A 24,329-nucleotide genomic window follows, 5' to 3' on the forward strand; every position below is an offset into this window, starting at 1 on the left:
CTTCATCACTCTGTCTCCTCTCCACCAATCAGCTGGTGTGTTGTGTGTGGTCTGGCGCAAAAAAATGACTGCCATCGCGTCATCCAGGTGGATGCTGCACACTGGTGGTGGATGAGGAGATTCAATGTGTAAAGCGCTTTGAGTGCCCAGAAAAGCGTTATATAAATTTAAGGAATTATTATTATTATTAAAATATGAAGAGTTCAGACGCCGTCTGAAGTTTTCTCCTAAAATTAGTATTTTTCTCAGCCTCCTATGTTTATGTTAAAGTATTTTACTTTAAATTTTTGAAAATATCAAATGGCATTTAGAGGTTTTTGCATCTGAACTGTTCATATCTTCTTTATTGTTTAACAGAAGAAAGAAAATTGGGAACCAATGAACAAGTGGAATTAATGAGTAAATTATGAGTTTTCAGTTTTGGGTCAACATGCGCTTCTAAAGATAAACCACCACCAGTGATGGGGGGGACATGACAATGCTTTTTATTACCTTTCTTCTTTATGCTAAATTAATAATTGTTAATAATTGTTAATTATGCTAAATTATGCATCATTAGAAACCTTAAAAACTTTATCCTGCACTCTCAGAAATAAAGTACGTGATCTGTCACTGGGGTGGTACCTTTTTAAAAGGTACAAATTTGTACCTTAAAGGTCATATTAATACCTCAAGGGTCCATATTAATACTTAAAAAGTACAAAAGTGTTCCTCTTAAAATTTTTAGATAGGCTACTAATGTATACTTTTAAGGTACCAACATGGACCCTTTAAGTACAAATGTGTAGCTTTTAAAAAGGTACCACCCCAGTGACAGATCGCATACCTTTATTTCTGAGTTCATGTGAAACCTTTTTGAATCATTTCATTTGTACTTTATTAAAATCTTTTGCCATGTTCCTCTCACCTGTGGGTTGTACCAGGTTTCATATTATGTCTACTAAATGTATACTATTTTATACACTAATCCTTTTATTTTTGTAAATGCGAATTTTGCCATGTTTTGGAAGGGTTTGATGGTGAAGGTTTAATCATATTTGGTCTCTTTTTAGTTCTAGAATTCTGATACTGTGGCAGCACTAACAGAAAAATGCAAAATGAAAAAAAAAAAAAGAGTAATTATAATTTTTGTATTATCGTTCCAAATTTTGAAACATAACTATCGTTTACACAGCTGTTGTCACATCCATGACATCATTTCATTGCAGTTTTAGCTTTCAAAATATTTAATAAAATATTTATTTATTCATTTATTCACTTTGCTTCGACCTAGTCCTGATTTCTCAGGGTTTGCCACAGTGTAATGAACTACCAATTAAAATGTATTTTGCGAAACATATTTAAAACTTGTAGATACTTCTTTAACATATTTATGTGTTATATTTTTCTGAAATACTTTGAAATTTGAATGTTAAAATGTTATCTGAGCTTAAACTGCATTTTAAAATTATTTCTGTCGTAATGACTCTTCAGTTCTGCAATTTTTTAAATATTAAGTCAAACATTTTTTTAAATGAAGTTTAACAATAAAACTGAGGCAGCATGGTGGCTCAGTGGTTAGCACTGTCGACGCACAGCAAGAAGGTTGCTGGTTTGAGTCCCGGCTGGGCCAGTTGGCATTTTTGCATGTTCTCCCCATGTTCATGTGGGTTTCCTCCAGGTGCTCCAGTTTCCAAAGACATGGGCTATAAGTGAATTGGGTAAACAAAATTGGCCTTAGAATATGAGTGAATGTGAGAGCGTATGGATGATTTCCAGTACTGGGTTGCGACTGGAAGGGTATCCGCTGCGTAAAACATATGCTGGAATAGTTGGCGGTTCATTCCGCTGTGGCGACCCCTAATAAATAAAGGCACTAAGCCATAAGGAGACTAAGGAGAATGAATGAATGAACTTTTTAAATCTTATTTCCAACCCCAAAGTTTTAGGTTTGTGTTGCATTATAAAACAAACTATTAAAAGTGCTCTAAAATATTTGACAGCATCGAAAGTGTCTAAATGATTTGCTATTTAATTGTTAAAAATCAAGAATATGCATTAATGCATTACTTTGAATTTCAGTATGAATTAGTTTTTTCTCTTTTGCTTATATGCAGTTGAAGTCAGAATAATTAGACCCTCAGAATTATCAGCCTCCCTGTTTATTTTTAACCCAATTTCTGTTTAACTTAGAGATTTTTTCAATACATTTCTAAACATAATAGTTTTAATAACTCATTTTCTAATAACTGATTTAATTTTATTTTTGCCATGATGACAGTAAATAATATTTGACTATATATTTTCAAGACACTTCTATACAGCTTAAAATGTCATTTAAAGACTTAACTAGGTAAATTAGGTTAACTAGGCAGGATAGGGTAATGTTTGTATAATGATGGTTTGTTCTGTAGACTATCAGAAAAACTATAGCTTAAAGGGGCTACAAATTTTTACCCTAAAATGGTGTTTAAAAAATTAAAAACTGTTTTTATTTTAGTAGAAATAAAACAAGTAGGACTTTTTCCAGAAGAAAACATATTATCAGACATACTGTGAAAATTTCCTTGCTCAGTTAAACATCATTTGGGAAATATTTGAAAAAGAAAAAGATCAAGGGGGGGGGGGGGGGGGGGTAATTATTCTGACTTCAACTGTATATTAAAGCAATTATTTAAATTACAAAGCAATTAAAGCAATTTAAAAATTACATTTCGTGTACTTGCCAAACAATGCTGAATTATGCGTTTGATGTCAGGTGGTGTAAAAAAAACAGAAAGGTTGAAAGAAATGGATTTTGAATATGACACTTTATTCTAAAAATGTTTTTGTGCATAAATGAAAGGAAGCAATTAAATAAACACAAGATTTATGAATTAATCCAAACATAGATGGTACAAAAATAAATGTGAAAAACTTATGAGGTTGGAACACAAATGCAGCACATCATTAAAACGATAGGCCCAGATCAAAGCAGCCTTCGGTTAAAACCCCTTATCCTATCCAAAATATTGACTGAAATCAACAACGAAAATGTAAAGAGTAGCAAAACGACCACTCTTGAAATATGGCTCATGCCAATACCGTCGCATTGACTATGTTCACAGACGATTCCTTAACGTGTTAAAAAAGCAAAGAATCACCCAGTAATGAATATTCAGACATGTCGTTTTATCGTAAAAGAGAAAACGAGGGGCAAAAAAACAAGGCAGCCCAGCGATGAGAGTTATCTTGAGTGAAGTTCTACAATTTGATAATATTTCTCTACGCGTTTAGTCGTGTTATTTTATAATGCATGATATTGTGAGATACACTGAATGGACTTTTTATTTTCTCTCACAACAGTAAGGTATGTTAGCAGTCATTTTATCTTATTTGCAGGAAAGATGCAGTTATGGTCAAGCATAATGCCCACTTGGTCTCGTACTATTCTGATACATACATTGCTCTATCGTTAATCCAAAGTGACTAAATAGAAAATGCACTCGTCCTAAGAAGCAGAAAACGAAAAGAGAGACACACTGAGCGGGTGCAAAATAATCAGGCCCAGCAAACTCACTAAAACCAGTGCGGACGTCATTACCTTCTGTGAAAACCCACAATAATGTGTCAGAAATGCTACCTATGCACTGCTGTATGTCTTTTGTTGTTGACACGTTCAGTTAATTCAATGTACAATTGACAGAATTCATTTAAGGTTTAAAAGAGGCTGGTCAACGTCCTACTGGAAGTGTCAAGGATGTCCAGAATCGTCGGGAATATTAAAACGGTTGATCTGTTGGTCGTACTTTCCTCACAGCGTCGACTTTTTTTTTTCCTCGGCCTGGATAAGAACGCAAAACAGCATTATAAAAAGTAATAAAACAAGCCAAATACAAGGGAAAACTAAACACACTATTTACACTACATACAAACAAGCCTTTCTTATCATTAATCGTGATGGACGTCTCCCCGGAATACTATTTTTGGCTTTACTGACAGATAAAATGCGATCGCATGTCCGTTTTGTTTTTTTCGTCAATGGAAGATGGATTGGGTCAAGATGGCACAAAACCTGGAAGCTTCACTCATCAAACGCTCAGTCTTTTTTTTGTAGGGCAGTCTGTTGTGGCACACTGGGGCTCTGTGTTTAGAGGTTGTCCCCGGGTTGGTACTGTGGTTCAGTGGCAGTGAAGTAATCCTCCAGGAAGGCTTGCAGATACTCAAAGGTGGGCCGCTCTTCGGGGTCCCTCTTCCAGCACTGGAGCATGAGCTCATGCAGGGAGCTGGGACAGTCCTGAGGGCAAGGCATCCTGTAACCACGCTCCACTTGCTCCAAGACTTCCCGGTTGTTCATGCCTGAGGGACAAATCAAAAGCATGTGCTCTTTTAAACTCAGGGGGAAAAAAAACGCAAAAGGAGGCTCCTAAATTCCTGTATGATGCTGGGTTGTAATTCATTCTCTAATTTAAGAGTTTAAAGTGAAAGTTCAACCAGAAACATTCCAAACCTTTTTGTTTCTTTTGTGGATCACAGATAAAATATATATTTTGTTCACCAAACAATGTAAGAATATGGGGCACAAAATAACATTGATTACCATGAGCTAGATTTAAAGGTGCTGAATGGAAGTTTATTTACTCCCATAAAACATAAAAATACCATAATATGTTTGTAGCAAGTAGGGCTGCACGATTCTGACAAAAATATGAATCATGATTTTATTTTATTTTTTAATTCAAGATCGTGATTTTCTCACGATTCTGTAAATGTAAATTTAAGGGTAATTTGATATGCCTATTATTATTGTTCATTTTCAAACATATGGCAAAATAATAACAATAATGTTATTTTAGCCCACCTGTGGCTAACACAGGTGAAATGGTTGACAGTCGAACTGCATATTAAAATTATTTCTGAATGTGATAGGTGTCATTTTTTGTATTTTGTAAAACTAGAGAAGATTAGATTTTCCCTTCAAAGACCTAACAGAACATTTGCCAAAATTTGGGATGCCCTTTCTTTCTATGTTAAAACTCTTCAGCTGGATCTAGACTGATCACCTCAGCTTTTGATCACAATAGTACATCAGTTTGTAATCTTTCATCACTCGAAATGTAACATTTGAGATTACTGTATAAATGTAGACATCTGCCTCGCATTATTTGTTACTTTGTTAATTTGGTTTTATTTTATTATCATCTTCTTTTTTATTTTCATTTATTTATTTATTCACTTTTTTATCAATATGTTATTTGTATTTATATATACTTTTTTTTCTATTATTATTTCTGTAAGGGTTGTTTGATATGTTTGTTAAATGGAAAAATGTCAAATAAATCATTAAAAAAATAAATATATATATATATATATATATATTTTTGTCGTAATGACGCTTCCGCTCTGCAATTCTTTAAATATTAAGTCAAATAATTTTTTTAATGTTTAACAATAAAACTTAGGCAGTACAGTGGCTCAGTGGTTAGCACTGTCAACTCACAGCAAGGAGGTTGCTGGTTTGAGTCTCAACTGGGCCAGTTGGCATTTTTGCATGTTCTCCCCATGTTAATGTGGGTTTCCTTCAGGTGCTCTGGTTTCCAAAGACATGCGGTACTGGGTAAACAAAATTGGCCTTAGAGTATGAGTGAATGTGGGAGTGTATGGCTGATTTCCAGTACTGAATTCTGACTAGAAGGGTATCTGCTGCGTAAAACATATGCTGGAATAGTTGGCGGTTCATTCCGCTGTGAATAAAATATAAATTTTGTTCACCAAACAATATAAGTCTAGGGGGTACAAAAACACATTGATTACCATGAGCTAGATTTAAAGGTGCTGAATGGAAGTTTATTTACTCTCATAAAACATAAAAATACCATAATATGTTTGTAGTAAGTAGGGCTGCACGATTCTGACAAAAATATGAATCATGATTTTATTTATTTTTTTCTTAAAATCAAGATCGCAAGATGTAACATTAAGGTTAATATGATTAGCCTATTATTGTTGTTCATTCTCAAACATATGGTAAAACAATGATAATAATATTAGGCCTATGTGTAGGTCTACTGTTGGTTAAAATGCTAAATTTTGTACAGTCATTATGGTGGACTTGAACAGACTTTCAATATGTCCTGTTTGTTAATTCACAGTAAAATGATGACATCAGAACACAACTATTCATGATTCTGAAGTTGATTTATTACAGTATGTTCAAGACATGTGCTTGTCATCTGTTTTTGATAGCATTATTAGACCATTTGTTTTCACTGGTAAAATTACAATTGTGTCATTATCAGATTCCTTCTTGCATTATATTTAACATTATATATAGGCTAGGGTTGTTATACGGACAAAGTAAACATTTATTTTCATGCACAACACTTTGTGTTCGCTATGAAAGAAAAAACTTCTCAATCAAATGCTTATTGTAATCATAACTCTAAAATGAGATATGATCATTTAAATTTTGTGACACCACACAGGTTTCACTAATACTTCTGAGTGCAGCTCGGATTTGCACACATGCAAATCAAACCTCCCGCACGGCCCTCAAATGATCGCTCTGTGCAACAAACTGAACGTTATTAACAACTTCCTTACCTGTTATTCACAGCCTATGCAGGTTGTGTTCACTAAAGTAGGCGTCATATGTGCACGCGCTCTTTCTCTGAAGTAAACAAACAGCTGGTGGTCAGCTCATGTGTGATTTCGCGGCCATGAATACATCATTACATGAAGACAGAAATGACATTTTTGGGTGAATTATACCTTGTAAATACAGTATGTGACACTTGTAACACCATCTGAAGTTATCAATTGTTGCTGTGAAGACTTGTGCAACTGCCTTGCTTCTCTCCTGACCTTTAAAATATAATTGGTTGAATCGTAGAAAAGTTTAATTAAGATTGTGTTTAGGGTCGTATTGAGATCGTGATCTTTTATCGAATAATCGTGCAGCCCTAATAGCAAGTAGCAACATCCCACTCGTGAAGCTAATACGGAAGTAACTGAAACTGCAATTTATCGACTGGCCTTTGGATAGCTGGCTCCAGAAACTCCAGGTGTTCACTGACTGCAATGCTAAATTTGCCAATTTTACAGCTGATAAAAACATGTTTACAGCCTTGGTTTTGGTGCAGATAATATTTCCCTTCATGAGAACTGTGAGGGGGTGAATTTATTTATAACTCATTCGTTTCAGTTATATTAAGTCTGCATAAATAAGGGCGTGGCCACTTGAGTGAGAGCTAGGTCTCGCTGCTCGCCGTCATGTCACCTCAGCTGATTCCGGCTGATTAGCCGCTGAGCTTGGTACATATTTTATATTTTTGTTTTGTTTTATTTGGCTTTACACAGTCAAATCCTATGTGGGATCATTTCTTACAATTATCTGATAATACAGCATGCTTTGCACTTAATTGTGCTCATAAACCATTCAAGTGACCTCTATTTTCAAGGTAAGTGAAATTCTTATTATTAGTGTTATGCCTGGATTTCATAAATAGTCTTGCATTTACTAACACAGACTATATTTTAAGAGTTTGTAAGTATTTGCGCTTTCCTCCTGTAGAAAAACTGCATCAGAACATTATTTAGTGGTTCAATGTGTTACAACAGTGTTTTCTAAATGCAATCTTAGTTGTTTTAAAAAAGATTTACCTACATGCACAGAACAAGTGATGCATACGTTTACCAGATCTTTTATCATAATAATCTCTGAGGTTTTCATGTGCTTTTATCTCACAAATGTACATATGTTTACATGCTTCTTATAAACTGCTGATTAGATGAGAATTATAAAAAATCATATTTCTTTTATGAGAGTTTATCAAAGAAATAACAACAAAAATAAACTTCAACACAGCTACTGGGCTGGAAAATATGTAACACACAAACAAATATATGAACTAGACTGTTTATATAAATTGAATAATCATAATATGAAATCCTAAAGAGGCAGTTTTGTGTATTCATATAGGTCTGGAATGATATTACATGAACCATTGACTTCGATAGTTTATTTTTCCTACTAGTAGAAAAATAAGTCAAAGTCAATGATTACTAGTTTTTTAACATTCTTCAGAATGTCTTCCTTTGTGTTCAACGGATAAAAAAACCACTTGAGGGTAAGTAAATGGTGAGTAAAGTTTCATTTTTGAATACACTACCCATTTAAAAATTCATCTTACCGAAAATAGCCAACTTTCTTTATTAACAATCTAATAATGCCACATGTAGCATCAGATCTCACCTGGATAGGGCACACGTCCTTTGGTGACCAGCTCAGTGAGTAGTATTCCAAATGACCACACGTCTGACTTGATAGTAAACCGTCCGTAGAGCGCTGCTTCTGGAGCCGTCCACTTTATTGGGAACTTGGCACCTGCAACGGAACACTGGATTTATGGATGTGATCTCGAAATGTGACCTACTTGCGAATTGGGCAATGTTACCAGCGAAATTACAGATTTAACTCTGTTGAATACACAGCTATGAAACACAGCTATGTCATTTGCTAAATGACTTGTAGGGCGATGTCATCTAAATTACTTTCAAGATGTTGCCATATTGAAATTTTGGCTTATGTTAAAAAAAATCATCTGTAAACTAATGTATATTCATTTGAAACCTTGATAAGCAATGTGGTGCACTTTCATGAATGGATTCACAGTCTTGTGCACTTTTTTGGCCCTTCTGTTGAATGTTTTTACATGTATTTATTTTTTCACAGTACATTCATTCATTCATTTTCTTTTCGGCTTAGTCCCTTTATTAATCAGGGGTTGCCACAGCGGAATGAACCGCCAACTTATCCAGAATATGTTTTACAAAGTGGATTCCAGCCGCAACCCAACACTTAGCCAATACACAACAGCCAATTTAGCTTATTCAATTCACCTGTACAGCATATCTTTGGACACTGGGGGAAACCGGAGCACCCTTAACAGTACATATATTGCTAATATTTACAAACAAATCCAAGTTGGAAAAGCACTATGCAATGCCCCTTTAGTAAACATATTTTCTACTCTGTGAATTGTTAAGATGCTTTTTTTTCTTTAAATGAAATTTAGAAGATTTTTTTTTCTTAATTTTTTAACTATCATACTGTAGAATATAAATATTTAATACTAAGAATGCAACGTTTAAGAACAATAATAATATCTAGAAAATGGGGGACATTTACATCAATTAGAGCAGTATTTTTGCATCTTACAACATATACCAAATGTCATAATTTCTTTTACACGTGATAATTTTGCTGCACTTTTTTATTATAAATTATGTTGTTTTTAAACAACAATTAAAACCAAAACCAAAAGATTTTAATGAAACAAAGTTGCCTTAAAAAAACACATTTCACAGTGCAATGTTTTTGTTCTTTGTATTTTTTGTTTTTTAAGCAGGACAGTTTGACACAAGCTGAAAGTAAAAGATAATGTAGTGCTGACTCTACTGGATCTGACTCTAATGCTACAAGGTTTGAGTAACAATGTTTTGAGATATTGTTTTATTCTGTTACATACCCTTTTGATAAGTAATTATACATTTATTGATCAAAAAGGAGTATTTTGAGAGATAAAAAAACAGACAGAAAATACTCTATTATTTCAAAATGATTATGTTCATTCATTCATTTTTCTTCGGTTTGGTCCCTTTATTCATCAAGGGTCGCCACAGCGAAATGAACCGCCAACTTATCCCGCATACGTTTTACACAGTGCAACCCTTACAGCTGCAACCCGATACTGGGAAACATCCATACACACTCATTCAAAAAAACACCAATTAAAAACATTATAAGTGGAATATTTAAAGAATTATTAAATTAATAAATTAATTAATTCATTCATTCATTTTCTTATCGGTTTAGTCCCTTTTAAATTAATAAATATTACATTTAAAGAATATATAAAATGCAGCTCTTGGCCCCATTGTTGTTTCTGAATAAATTAGGTATTTTTAATTCAAAGACCAAATGTCATATGACTTCCTTTTATGTGTTTGCAAATTTTGTTGCACTTTTTATTTAATAAATCATGTTGCTTTAAAACAACAGTTAATGCTGCATTATACTGTATTGTAAAGGGTTAAATAAGACAATAAAAAAGTGTAGCTACAATTTTGGAGTGTAAGCCTCACCTTGTCGTGCTGTGTATTCATTGTCTTCTATTAGTCTGGCCAGTCCGAAATCTGCAATCTTGCACACTAAGCTGTCCCCAACAAGTATATTGGCAGACCGCAGATCTCTGTGGATGTAGTTCATCCTTTCGATGTAAGCCATGCCAGCAGCAACCTAAAAAAGAAGAGCACAAGCAATGAAATATTGAGATGTCCTGTAGTGTGGTAAGTGCTTTCTGAAACCAGATACGATAAGGGGGTTATCAAAACATTTTACTCACCTGAGCAGCCATGTCGACTAAATTTGGCAATTTAAGCCCACGTCCTTCACCATCCTTCAGGAAGTCCAACAGACTTCCTGAAAACCATTAAAAAGATTTGTTAGTCATTTAGTTTTGTACTGTTAAGCATCATTTAAGGTGATAAATAATTCTCATCATTTGCTTTTCAAACCTTAAGAGTTTCTTTCTTCTGTTAAACACAAAAGAAGTTATTTTGAAAAATGCTGGAAACCTGTAACCATTGACTTCCATAGTGTTTTCCTATAATAGAAGTCAATGGTTACAGCTTTTCAGCTTTCTTCAAACAAACTTCTTTTGTGTTCAACAAAAGAAACATACTCATGAAGATTAGGAAGTAAATAGTATGTTTTAGGTGAATTATCACTTTAAGTATCAGAACCCAAAACTTGCTCCAAAACCAGCTTTTACAGAAACAAAGTTGACATAAAAACAAAAGTTTTTTTTTAAGCAAGACAGTTTGACACAAACACACACACACACACACACACACACACACACACACACACACACACACACACACACACAAAAGAAAGATCATGCATTGCTGACTGTACACTAATGTTACAAGGTTTGAGTAACAATGTTTTGAGATAATGATTCTTCCGTTACACACCAATTTGATTGTTTATTTTTAACATTATAAGTGGAATATTAAAAAAAGATTTTAAAATGCAGCTTATGACGCCATAAATGTTTCTGAAAAAGGCTATTTTATCACAAATATTGTGCAATATTAACACTGTTTAAAAATCCTTATTTGCTAATTGAAAATATTGTCATATGTAATTTTTTTCTGTGATTGAAAACAGATTTTTTTTATATCATTACTCTAGTTGTCAGTGTCACATGATCCTTCAGAAATCATTCTAATATTCTGATCTGGAAAAATTCTTACTATTATCAATATTGAAAACTAGGGCATACAGGCCAAAGTTGGCCCATGATAACCTTTGATTTGTTGGGGATTGCCTTTAATAGAGATTGTCAATTCTAATTTAACGTAACCTTTTGTTGTGTTATTGCTGAGCTACAAAAAAAACCTAAGTTGAATTAAATGTTTCAATTAAATGTTCATATTTTTTCAAATGTACACTCTATGGATAGAGGACAATGCACAAGACTTTGACTTTCAAATCAATGCAAAAGGATGTGACTAGTGTGTTTAGCATCAAACTCCATTGTGTTATAAATGGAATTGTTTGCTTTTATTCCAATATGTTAATTATAATATATATAAAAAAATGCATTAGTTGATACAAATAAAGTAATCTTTTCTATTTATTTTTTATTTATAAATTTTCTTTTTGGCTTAGTCCCTTTATTAATCTGGGGTCGCCACAGCAGAATAAACCACCAACTTATCCAGCATATGTTTTATGCAGCATGCCTTTCCAGCTGCAACCAATCGCTGGGAAACACCCATACGCTCCCATTCACACACATACATTACGGACAATTTAGCTATAGCGCATGTCTTTGGACTTTTGGGGGAAACTGGAGCACGCAGAGGAAACCCACGCCAACATGGGGAAAACATACAAACTCTACACAGAAATGTCAACTGACCCAGCCGAGGATTGAATTAGCGACCTTCTTGCTGTGAGGCAACAGCGATACCCACTGTGGCATCATGCTGCCTTCTATTTATTTTTAAATATTATTAAATAAATTATGAATTAACCCATGGCGACTTTAATGCAATACAGTTTGTTATAGTTAACTTCAGCCCTCAATAAATTTTAGTCTTCGGCTCTTTATGAGAAAAAGTTTGGGCTCCCATGGCTTAAATGTTTTAAAAGTTCACCCAAAAATGACAATTCTGTCATCAGTTCACCCTTCACTAGTCACCAACCTGTTTTGAGTTTCTGTTTTCTGTTGAAAACAAAAGAGGTTCAAGAGTTCACACTTAGCTGATGATTGATAATAAAGCGTGTTTGGCATGCTGCCCAGGAAGAGAGCCCTGAGCTCGGATTATCCTTTAGCCCGGGGCTCCCTTCCATTTGAAGGGCGAGAGAAGAGTTTGAGCTCAGGTAGGTATCGAGAACTCCCATACTTGTGAACTGCTGGGATATATCTGACTAAGAGTTGCCTTAGGATGTTATTTTGAAGGAGTCAATTTACTTATGGTGTATGTCATTGGACAGTGAGAGACAACCAAAAAACCCGGGGAAAACCCACGAAACAAGGGGAGAACATGCAAACTCCGCACAGAAACGCCGACCGGGTCAGAGAGGGCCGAATCAGCGGCATTCTTGCTGTGAGGCAACAGTGCTACCCACTGGGCCACCGTGCCACCAAAAATGTTGGAAACCTGTAACCATTGACTTCCATAGTATTTGTTTTTCTCACTGTGAAAGTCAATTGTTACAGGTTTCCAACATTTTTTAAAAGAACTTATTGACAATAACCATTGACTAGTATTTGTTTTCCTAATATGGACGTCAAAAATATCTTTTTTAGTGTAAGAAAAAAAAGAAACTCATAAAGGTATGAAACCACCTGAGGGAGAGAGCATAGTGAGTACATTTTCATTTTTGGGGGAACTATCACTGTAATATTTTTGTGAAAACCATGATGCTTTTTTCAGGTTTCCTTCAAAAGAGCAGTCTTTATATTTAGCACTCCTGTTTGTGAAGCCATTCCCACCTTTGCTCATATATTCTGTCACAATGTAGATGGGTTCTTCAGAGACGACCGCATACAGCTGCACCAGCTTGTCATGCCTCAGTTTCTTCATTATCTGAGCCTCCTCCAGGAATGACTCTGGGGACATTGTGCCTGGTTTCAAGGTCTTCACTGCCACTTTAGTGTTGCCGTTCCAAGTGCCTGCCATTCAGAGAGAGATGAGATTTCATACTGAGTCACAGAATCCTTAAAGGAACTATGCATAAATCCTTCCAAGACGGCTGGCTTTCTTTTGAGAAAAGGAAATGTTCTCTGCTTACTGACAGGTCTAGATTTATACATGTGGAATTAATGCATGAGTATCAAACTCTTTCATTAGATATGTGTTTGAGCTAATCTCTTACCCATCCAGACCTCTCCGAACTGTCCATTCCCCAATCGTTTGATGAGCTGAAGTGACTCCCGTGGGATTTCCCATACATCTTTGGTTTTGACGGACAGGTCTGCGAGGCGGGGCATGCCTTTATGGCATGGGACTATTAAACGGCAACAAAGTCCTGCAGCCCGGGCTGAATGAAGACATGGTATCAGATTACAGTTAGTTTAGCATTCAAAACAAACACATTTTTAAACAAAATAAGGGGTGCCAAAATATTGCTGTTTCAATGATGATCATATTATATTTTTTAACTGTTGTTGGAATATATATAAAAATTATTAGTGCACATATGATAAAATGATTCATAAATAATGCTACATGTTAAACACTTACACGTACTTTGTTTCATTCATACACAACACTGGAGGGCACCCTTCCATGGAAAGTTTGCAAGCAAGACTCATGGGAGTCAAATACCGATAAGATGCTTTAAGTCACTATAATCAAAGACTATAGAATGCACAAGACATGTCACTCGTTTACTTTTGAATGGGATAAAGTGTAACTGTCTATATGGCGAATGAAGCCCCGCCTTCTAGTACAAGAGCCAATCAGCGAACACTATATGGTGAATAAAGCCCACCTTCTAGTACAGAAGCCAATCAGTGATCGCTATAGAATGACTATTCTCCGGGAGAGGGGATCAGACCAAACGTGAGTTTCTGATGATTTTGTGTGATACTAACATTTAGAAATGAAACTAAAGACACAGTTGTCATTTAATTTTTCATGTTATTCGTAATATGAAATGTAATCGTAAGCTTGCCAAGTAGTTTCGGAGAATTTGACGTTTCCCCATTCAAACAGAATGCCCGAGAGGTTTTTTAAAGATAGCCGCTGAGTGAAATGACTTGTCTTAAAGGGGCTTTGCTTTTTAATAATTTTAATTTAATAGATGCACAAATATTTTAAACTTGTATTTTTGTTCACTTTACTCCACAACAAATCCTTTACATTTTAATTCCTATAAAACTAACATGTTTATTCCTAGAAAATTAGGAAATGAAAATAAAAAACAAGAAAATTCTGTCATCAGTTATTCACTCTCCACTTGTTCCAAACTTGTTTACATTTCTTTGTTCTGCTGACACAAAGGAACATATTCTGAAAGATGTTGGAAAAAGTAGCTATTGACTTCCACAGTATTTTTACTATGGATGTCAATGTCTGCTTCTTTCCACTATTCATTCAAGAAAGAAATTATTTTAGAAATTCCTAAACGTTTAGAACCACTTGAGTTTGAGTAAATGGTGAGAAAATGGAAATTTTGTGTGAACTACTTCTACCAAAATTAAAACTTAAGAAATATGAAAAATGTAAATTAAAAACAAGTTAAGCAATCTAATTAGAAATGTCAAGTCTAAACAAATTAAAGTACAACAAAACAAGCTCTCTTTGGAAAACAAAAGTATTTTATAAAAGATGTACAGTATGTCTGAGTTTACAGTATTCATTTACTGTAGGACTAATTAAAAACGACTTAAATGGCCTACTATATACAGCTAGATTCTAAAGTGTGAATCTGATGGACACTTTACTATCTCATGAGGCCGCGAGAGAGGATTTATGAATGCTTGTAAAGCAGTGTGATTGACACAGATAGGTCACAGGACAGTAAAACATGGCTAATGTAGTATGTCTGAATTTCATCCACACTATACACATTCATTCTATATAGAAACCATTTTAGCAGTTAAATTGTTTAGTTAGATAATTACTTGTATATAACTTTGGATGCAGCAATTCAACAATCTTTCTAGCAGAATAAAATGCATATAAAAATGTTTTGAATCACAAAACTAGGATTAAAATAAAATAAAAAACTCTACTGTAAATTCATCAACAGTACATAGTTTGTCTGTGTTCTTCAAGCTATCTTTGGCATGTTTGGCCACAAATCATTTTAAGGTAAAATTACAAACCAATAACTGTGACTAAGCTCAATAAACTTACAATTTGCTGCTTATTATTAGTTATTAAGCTAGTAATTAGGTTTAGGTATTAGTTAGGATTAGTATGTAAACTAAGATCATGCAGACATACAAATATGCAGCTAAAATCTTAACAGGCTAGAAATAAACAATACAAAATAGTGAGAATGGGTACTTAAAGTGTTACCAAATTATTATTAGGATAATATATGATGTATTTATAATGAAATGCTGTAATCAACACAACATTTATCTATACACTGCAAATAATATAGAAACATATTATAGTTTCAGTCAGATTTTATTATAGGAATCCACATGAGCTTCGACTGATGCTATAATGTGAGTTATGTCAAAATATGCTGTTATTCTCATATATTGTTGAATTTCGATGCTTTGCCAAGCTAAAAATGGTTTCAACCTCTTTTATAGGTTTATAAGTGTAATATTTCCTTTATTATGCAGTATTAAAAATTTATTGGCCAGAAGAAAAAAATAAATAATAAAAAATAATTAAACATTTAACTGAAATGCCATGATTTTTACTTCTTGGCTGATTAAAAAAAAAGAGAATAAACCACAGGAAAGTGAGTGAATAGCGAGTGACTTCTAAAGATATCACAATATACTGTGAACTCCTCTGGGAATGATAATCACGTAGTAAAAAAAGGGCTAATATCATGACAATCCTATACGTTTAAGCACTTTAATACACATTTACCTGAATAATGGTGCACAAGCTGCTGAAGAGTTTCAAACTGAGCTCTAGTGGTGATGTAATATCCTCCATTGTCCAACTTTCGTATTTTGTAGTGCTTCACATGGTCGCCTTTAGTTTCATCCCAGTCCTGTATGGACAATGAATATGCTCCTGGAACAACACGAGAACACAGGAAATTAGGTGTATGGGGGTATCAAATGGCAATAATAATTCTGAGAAGGATATTTAATAGTTTGCTGCATGTTTAACTGGTGTATTGCCCTTATTCTTCATGTACGAGAGGGCACAGCCATTGGAATCTTTTTGGCCCAAGACTTTCTTCCATTGATTTTTAGATGTTAAAAACAGCTTGTTACACTGCTTGATGTTGCAAACTGATATTTTCTTATTATATTAGTCTACTTTTTATGTATAGTCATGAACACACTTGTTTGTTAGTAGAGTAAGTAGTTTGTTTGTAGAGTAAGACTAGTCATTTTCCCCATGGCCAACTAAATTGGAAGTTCTAAAAGCAAAGTTGGCCTGAGGTAACCTTTGATTTTTGAGAAAAGATAGAGGTTGGGAAGGGAAGGTTGGGGTCAAAGTCATTAACAGCATTCGTGATTTCTAATTCTAAAACAATTGTTTGTTTGTTTAATTTTTGAGCTGCAAAAAAGCAAACTGAAATGAAATGTTTTAATTAAGTTTTGTGCATGAATCAGTTTTTTTTTTTTTTTTTAAATACTGTCACTCGAAGGATCATCAATGATCAAATTAAAGCAAAAGCAGGTGTAGCTTGACTTGTGTATTGTTTATGTTTTTATTTTAAGAAGTTCATTATAAAATGCCGGCAGCTAGCTCTCTGCAACTCTCACATGGTCGCTCACTGAAGCCAAGCATGGCTGAGCCTGGTTAGTACCTGGATGGGAGACCACACGAGAAAGCAAGGTTGCTGCCAGGAGTGCGGTTAGTGAGGGCAGCAGGGGGTGCTCAACCTGCGGTCTGGGTGGGTTCTAACAACCCAGTATAGTGAAGGGCACTCTATACTGCTTAGTGAGTGCCGTCTTTCGAATGAGACATTAAACCAAGGTCTTGACTCCCCCTGAAATAAGTAGTCGAATATTCAGATACAGTAATATAATACGATATTATCATGATATTTTGCCCCCGATAATGATAAATCATGATATCAGGAATATATCACGAAAAAGATCCACAATATATCATGACATTTGTAAATGAAGGGAGGAAAAATGCATCAAAAAGTCATATTAGATGTATTTCTTTTATTAACAGCACATATATTTCTTAGAATTGCAACATGTTCGATGTGCAAACGCACACATAAGGATATTGTTGCTAAAACGATATATTGTGCACCCCTAATTACAAGAGATTATTATTTCAAATAAGTTTCTAAACTGAAACTAAAAAAAATGGTTTCAACAGATATACCAAGCAGCAAAGAGAGTTTTCATTATGATAATAAAAATGTTTCTTGAGCACTCAAAAAAAAATCTGATGCTCAAACTGTAGATGTCGCCTTTAATTCTTCAATAACGAGCCATATTGCTATGGTCACGGTCACACTACTTTCTCCACTTTATCTATCTTATTGTCCTTTTTTATTTGTATTATTATTATTTTTAATATTATTTCTTTCCTCTTTTACATGTCGAAAAAAAATTCTCTAATGTATTTACAACCATTATCTATCTAGAAATTGAAGGTTTGTTTATACTTCTGCATCTGTTGCATCGATCGTTTACCGTGACCCACTATTTATATTTCTGCGTGCATTTGTTCTGCAATAACACATTTTCGAAATGTTAGCTGGTGGTAGGTTTTTATGTTCCTCTGTGTCGAGTTTCTTCGCTGGAGTTTTGTTTTTTCTGAATGCTACCTTAATGTACAAGTAGTGGAGGTGGGAATCAGCGGATGTGCAACAACAATAATCATAAGGTAAACAAAACAAAAGTTTCCATATGGAGCCACTTCACAGCACTCGACACTAGTAAACACCCGCTCCATTGGGTTTGCGTGACTCTCGGCTCCGCCCACACTCATCACCACAACCAAGCCGACCAATCACAGTGTCGTTGCAATGTGCAGTTACATTTTTTAAGAGGTGCGCATCAGTGTCAGCCAAAGTGAATACTATGTGACTGCGCCAAGGCTGCGCTGGAGCATATGCGTACACATGACACAGAAGTATAAATCAGCCTTTACATGCAAAAAAAAAAAAACTTTTACACTGTATCGTACTATATGAAATGTTCTTTCATTCTTTCATTCATTTATTTATTTTCCTTCGCCTTAGTCCCATATTTATTAGAAGTCGCCACAGCGGAATGAATCGCCAACTATTCCGGTATATGTTTTACACAGCGGATGCCCTTCCAGCTGCAACCCAGTACAGGGAAAACACCCATATACATTCACATTTACGTACGCACTCATACACTGCGGCCAATTTAGTTTATTCAATTCACCTATAGCGCATGTCTTTGGTCTGTGGGGGAAACCAGAGCACCCAAAGGAAACCCACATGAACACAGGGAGAATTAGGCCAACTCCACACAGAAATGCCAACTGACCCAGCTGGGACTCGAACAAGCGACCTTCTTGCTGTGAGGCGGCAGTGTTAACCCCTAAGCCACAGTGCTGCATGTATAAAATTTTGTTTTCTTTAAAAAAATAAGTACAAAAAAAATGCAGAAGTCAATTGCATTTTTAATTATGACAAAATTAAAAACAGTTCTAATAAAGTTTAATAATATTTCTGTTTTACTGTATTTTGGCAGCTGGGTCAAATAAATGCAGTCTCAGTGAACATGAGAGCGAAAACATTAAAACTTCTTACCGACCCCAAACATGTTAATGGTAGCATAAACTACAGTATGAACTGGTTTGTGCAAATCCAAATTACCTTTCGTGGTCTCACTCTCCCTTATAAGGAAAGTGCCTCTGGGATTTCCATTTGACAGCAGTTGTCGTTCTGCATCTTTACGGCCTAGTTTTCCAAAGTACCAACTACAAAGGGATACATGGTTTGGTTAACAGTATAACCACAAGACAAAGTTATGTTATTGCATTTGCTCCAATGAAAATACCATGCAAAAAAACAGACATTGTTCTTCAGTACAGTCCAGCTATTTATATTTGGCTTTTGTCTATTTTAGCACTAAAGCGGAACTTACTCTTCTGCCTGTATGGAGTCGACTGGAGCCACATAATTACTGGGTATGTATCCTGTTCCACCTGTAGTGAGAGAGCGTGCCTCCCACCAGTCTCCTTCCCTGATATACAGCAACAGGTGCGAGAGAACAAATAAACAATGAAAACACTTCTCATGGGTCAAGTTTCATTTATAGAGAGGAAAACTGCACACTTAAAACTCCAATGTAAATAGACGAAAATAACTGTCCAAATGTTTGGTGTTAATAAGATTTAGTTAAAGGAATCTGAACTTGTTTTTTTTTTCAACAAGAATAGATTAAATTTGATGTGAAAATACAGTGATTAAAGATTTTCAGTTAAAAACTTAATTATTAGTCTTCCTGTGAATTATTTTTTCCTTTCTCCAATATTTCACAAATAATGTTTAACAGAGCAAGGAAATTTTCACAGTATGTTTGATAATATTTTTTCTTCTGAAGACTGATTACAGGCAGTTTTACTTTTTAAAAATCTTTTTAAGGTCAGTATTATTAGCCCCCTTAAGCAATATATTTTTAATATTATTATACAATTCCTAATTACCCTAACTTGCCGAATTAACCTAATTAATGTAGTTTGCACCTTTCAATTGAACTTTAGGCTGAATACTAGTAAAAAATATCTAGTAAAATATTATGTGCTGTCATCATGGTAAAGATAAAAGAAATCAGTTATTGGAAATGAGTTATTATAACTATTATGGTTAGAAATGTGTTCTTTCCGTTGAACAGAAATTGGGGAAGAAAATATACAGGGGGTTAATAATTCAGGAGAGCCAATAATTCTGACTTCAACTATATGCTTCAAATAAATGCTGTTACTGAACTTTAAATTCATCAAAACATTGTGAAAAAAAGTTTACATAAAAATCATGAGTAGGCATTATTGACAATATATATGACATATATGACAATATAAAATGCACAAATATTAATTATGCACCAAATAAGCATTTTGAATTATTTCTGAATCATAACCTGACACTGAAGACATATTTATATTTTAATGTTGCTCAAAATATATATTTCTAAATATATGACATATTTACATTTTTCACAACATTACATAAACGCAATTGTGCTCAGCATAGAGGAATTCTTTCAAAACCATAATAAATCTTACTGAACCCAAAATTTTTAACTGTATTAAAAAATTCAATAGTTAAGCACTTCAAATTATTATTCAAAATAGTCTAAAATTAAACAAAATTAATTGTGTAATTAATGTGGCAGTGCATGTTGAGGGAATTATAAAGATAAACAAAAGAATCATAAGTCTAAGACAGTTGAAAACCTTTATTCATTCATTTATTCATTTTCTTTTCGACTTAGTCCCTTTATTAATCAGCGGTCGCCACAGTGGAATGAACCACCAACTTATCCAGCACGTTTTACACAGTGGATTCCCTTCCAGCTGCAACCCATCACTGGGAAACACCCATACACTCATTCACACACATACACTATGGACAATTTAGCACCATGATGCCCATTTATTCATTCATTCATTTTCCTTCGGCGTAGTCTCTGATCCATCAGAGGTTGCTACAGTGGAATGAACCACCAACTACTCCAGCATATGTTTAATGCAGCTAATGCCTTTCCAGCCGCAATCCAGTACTGGAAAACACCCATACACTTTCACATACACTCATACATTACGGCCACATTGGTTTATTCAATTCACTTATGGCTCATGTCTTTGAACTGTGGGGGAAACTGGAGCACCCGGAGGAAACCCACGCAAATACAAGAAGAACATGTAAACTTCACATAGAAATGCCAACTGGCCCAAAAGAGACTCGAACCAGTGACCTTCTTGCTGTGAGGCTACAGTGCTAACTACTATGCCACTGTGCTGCCCTTCACAAAATTACATAAATGCAATTGTGCTCAGCATATGGGACTTCTTACACAACCATAATATATTCCACTGGACGCAAATCATACTTAAAAATTCAATAGTTAAGCACTTCAAATTATTATTTCCGATATAAATGCAAAATCAAACAAAAAGTGCTTCAGGGGTAAGTCATGTGTCTATGCCCTTTGGATAAGGGTATCATAAATATAAACAAACAAATCATAAGTTCAAGGCACTCGAAATGTTTGTGAAAAAGTGAAAAGTCCTTTATTAACATAATAATAAATACATTTTTGTTTATTATTTCAGATATTTAGATTGATAAGTACCGTTTGGCTCATAAAATATGTTGTATATACTCACGTGCTATTTAAAATCTGGAACTTTTCCCCTTTCCTGAAGCTCAGGTCATCCTCTGACCTTGCCTCATAATCATAAAGTGCTACAAAGAGTGTGACTCCTGCAAAAGATGAGGAAAATAACACAAGCTTACTGACAAAGTCAAAAACAATCCATCAGTTTATAGAAATATTACAATGTCTCAACAATGTGCAACACAGAATGCTTGAATGTAGGGATTCCTGGGATATTTTTACAATGACTGTAGGGGGAAAATGCATCTTTAGCAACTTATTATACTTCTGTTAAATGTTTCCAGATTAATAAAAGTATATAAGATGGGGGGAAAGTAAGCCAAGAGTTGATTTTTGTTTCATCAGACTTGATTAGATCGTGAAAAATGTGCTTGATACCAGAGTCGAGCTAAAAGAAAGCGGTGAAAATGAGTGATCAGAGTGATGTCAGCCAACAAAATAAGGTAGTATGGGATAGTTTACCCAAATTTTTAATATATTCACTTTCAGGTCATCAAAAACGTAGTTGTCTGTATTAGTCAGTAGAACACTATTAAGGGTTTTTGGCTTAAATGGTTCTGGGTGATTCATAAAATGAAAGTCAATGGCTACCAGCTCATTGAGCGTAAAAAAACACATACAGGCAAAACAAAATTAATTCTTGTGGCTTTGATGATAAACTAAGTGATAGTTCACCAAAAAATTAAAGATTTGTCATCGTGTTCTCAGCCTTCAATTCTTTAAACCCTATTTGATGTTCTTTCTTCGGTTAAATACAAAAGAAACTATTTTGATGAAAGCTATAAACCTGTAACCATTGACTTCCATTGTATTTGTTTTTCCTATTCCTATTTCCTATTTGTTTTCCTATTGTTTTTCCAACCACGGCGAATGAAGCTCTGCACAAGACTTTTGGCCAGCGGAGAAATTAAAATGGTCGTGCCCAACTGAGTCTGGTTCTCTCAAGGTTTTTTTTCTTCACTCCCATCAGGTGAAGTTTTTTTCCCCTCTCCGCTGTCGCCACTGCCTCGCATGGTTCAGGATTGGTAGAGCTACGCATCTACGAATTTGCTCTTCAGTGTTTGAACTCTCAGTAATGATTAAATCACACTGAACTGAGCTAAACTGAACTGAACTGAACTTAAACACTAAAACCTGAACCACACTGTTCCAGTTACTATGACCATTTATGTGAAGCTGCTTTGACACAATCTACATTGTAAAAGCGCTATACAAATAAAGCTGAATTGAATTGAATTATTATTACAGGTTTTCAAGTTTCCTCAAAACATATTCTATAGATTTTAACAAAAGTTAGAAACCCATAAAGGTGACTAAAACAGTACATTTTAATTTTTGGGTGAACTGTCCACATTTAAGGTCTTGTAAAGTGAAATTAATGGTTTGTGCAAGAAACAGAACATAATTTACAACATTTTACCTTTGCAAACATCCTGAGCAAGTTGACAACATTTATTTTACTTTGACTGTATTTTTTGACCCCTAATATAACTGAAAGAAAATGTGTTTTTATCTAAAGAGGCCATTAGCCATTGAATTACACATTATGAATCACTAAGGAGCAGAGTTTTAATGTTCTGAAGAAAAAAAAGTCACCTACATTTCGAATCCCTTAAGGGTGAGTAAAATTAACCGCATATTTTCATTTTTGGGTGAACTATCCCTTTAACAAGAAGTATTTTTTCTTCAATGGAATGATGTGGGCCAATAAAACAGCCACAATACAGTAAGGAATGATTACAGAGGGAAGTAAACTCCAGGACAGTTTGATGACATTTCACATTCGAGTACCAGAACAGCCAAGTCTCTAATTAGTTTTACCTGTTCCTCCCCGGGATCGTAGCGTTCCCGAGTGCGACGATGAGTTCACTCCACCAAACACGGTCACTCCCTGACTGACAGGCGCATGGAAGTTGTTGTAGTTGGGAATGGCGGTGACTCCAAAGCTGGGGTAGTGCTGAGGAGTCGGATCAGACCCATATCGATATCCCGCATGCTGCGAGACGCTAGTTTCTCTTTCGTCTGTGAGTTTGGTTGCCTCTTTGTCCTTACATTGCACACAGCCCATTATCTATATTCTGTGCAGCGAGGAAAGAACATAAATGGAAAAGCAAAATTTTATTCTTTCAATTGAAGAGAGATATTTAAAAGGAGGCCAGATTTACATACAAAATCAAATGTCTGGAAGTAAACAGTGATTACTTACATAAAAAAAGAAATAAATCAATAATAAAGTCGACAAGTGATGCTGTGAGACATCTTTGTTTTTTGTTTTTAGCAAAAAGTTTATAATTACAATCAAAACAAATCATTGTGTCATATGTTAAAAAGAAAAAAGAAACTCATAAAAATTTTAAAACACACAAGTGTGAGTAAATAGTGAGTAAAACGTAATTTTTGGGTGAACTGTCCCCCTTTAGGGTCTTGTAAAGTGAAATAAATGGTCTGTGCAAGAAACTGAACATTATTTACAATATTATCTATATTCTTTGCAGCGAGAAATTCAAATTAAGAGAGATTTTTAAAAGGAGGTCAGATACAAAATCAACTGTATGGAAGTAATCAGAGTGATTACTTAAAAAAAAAAAAAAGACATAAATCAATAATAAACTCGACAAGTGATTCAGTGAGACATCTTTGTTTTTAACAAAAAGTCTATAGTGAAAACAAATGATTATGTCATATGTTAAAAAGAAAGAAGAAACTCATAAAAGTTTGAAAACACACAAAAGTGAGTAAATAGTGAGTAAAAAAATTTTGTTTTTGGGTGAACTGTCCCCCTTTAGGGTCTTG

At 34.6% G+C, this 24,329-nt stretch overlaps 1 protein-coding gene across 2 annotated transcripts in view; it reads right to left on the reverse strand.

The window, feature by feature from the left end:
• The window catches only part of fyna (FYN proto-oncogene, Src family tyrosine kinase a), a 30,609-nt gene that overhangs the window by 2,202 nt on the left and 4,078 nt on the right, over nucleotides 1-24,329 (reverse strand). Inside the window, exons 3-13 of one of the 2 annotated variants that reach the window (NM_001328163.1) lie at nucleotides 23,358-23,614; nucleotides 21,526-21,622; nucleotides 19,281-19,379; nucleotides 19,010-19,113; nucleotides 16,102-16,251; nucleotides 13,415-13,579; nucleotides 13,032-13,211; nucleotides 10,365-10,441; nucleotides 10,105-10,258; nucleotides 8,213-8,344; nucleotides 2,772-4,317 (exon numbers count right to left, since the gene is read on the reverse strand). In NM_001328163.1, the coding sequence (NP_001315092.1) occupies nucleotides 4,109-4,317; nucleotides 8,213-8,344; nucleotides 10,105-10,258; nucleotides 10,365-10,441; nucleotides 13,032-13,211; nucleotides 13,415-13,579; nucleotides 16,102-16,251; nucleotides 19,010-19,113; nucleotides 19,281-19,379; nucleotides 21,526-21,622; nucleotides 23,358-23,604 (1,614 nt within the window). In that variant the 5' untranslated portion in view covers nucleotides 23,605-23,614 and the 3' untranslated portion in view covers nucleotides 2,772-4,108. Of the gene's footprint in view, nucleotides 1-2,771; nucleotides 4,318-8,212; nucleotides 8,345-10,104; nucleotides 10,259-10,364; nucleotides 10,442-11,772; nucleotides 13,212-13,414; nucleotides 13,580-16,101; nucleotides 16,252-19,009; nucleotides 19,114-19,280; nucleotides 19,380-21,525; nucleotides 21,623-23,357; nucleotides 23,615-24,329 lie in introns of those variants that run through there. The other variant, XR_015512471.1, reaches the window with a different exon arrangement.

This window comes from Danio rerio, chromosome 17, assembly GCF_052040795.2.
Source record: "Danio rerio strain M-AB ecotype USA chromosome 17, GRCz13ab, whole genome shotgun sequence".
Taxonomy (NCBI): Eukaryota; Metazoa; Chordata; class Actinopteri; order Cypriniformes; family Danionidae; genus Danio; species Danio rerio.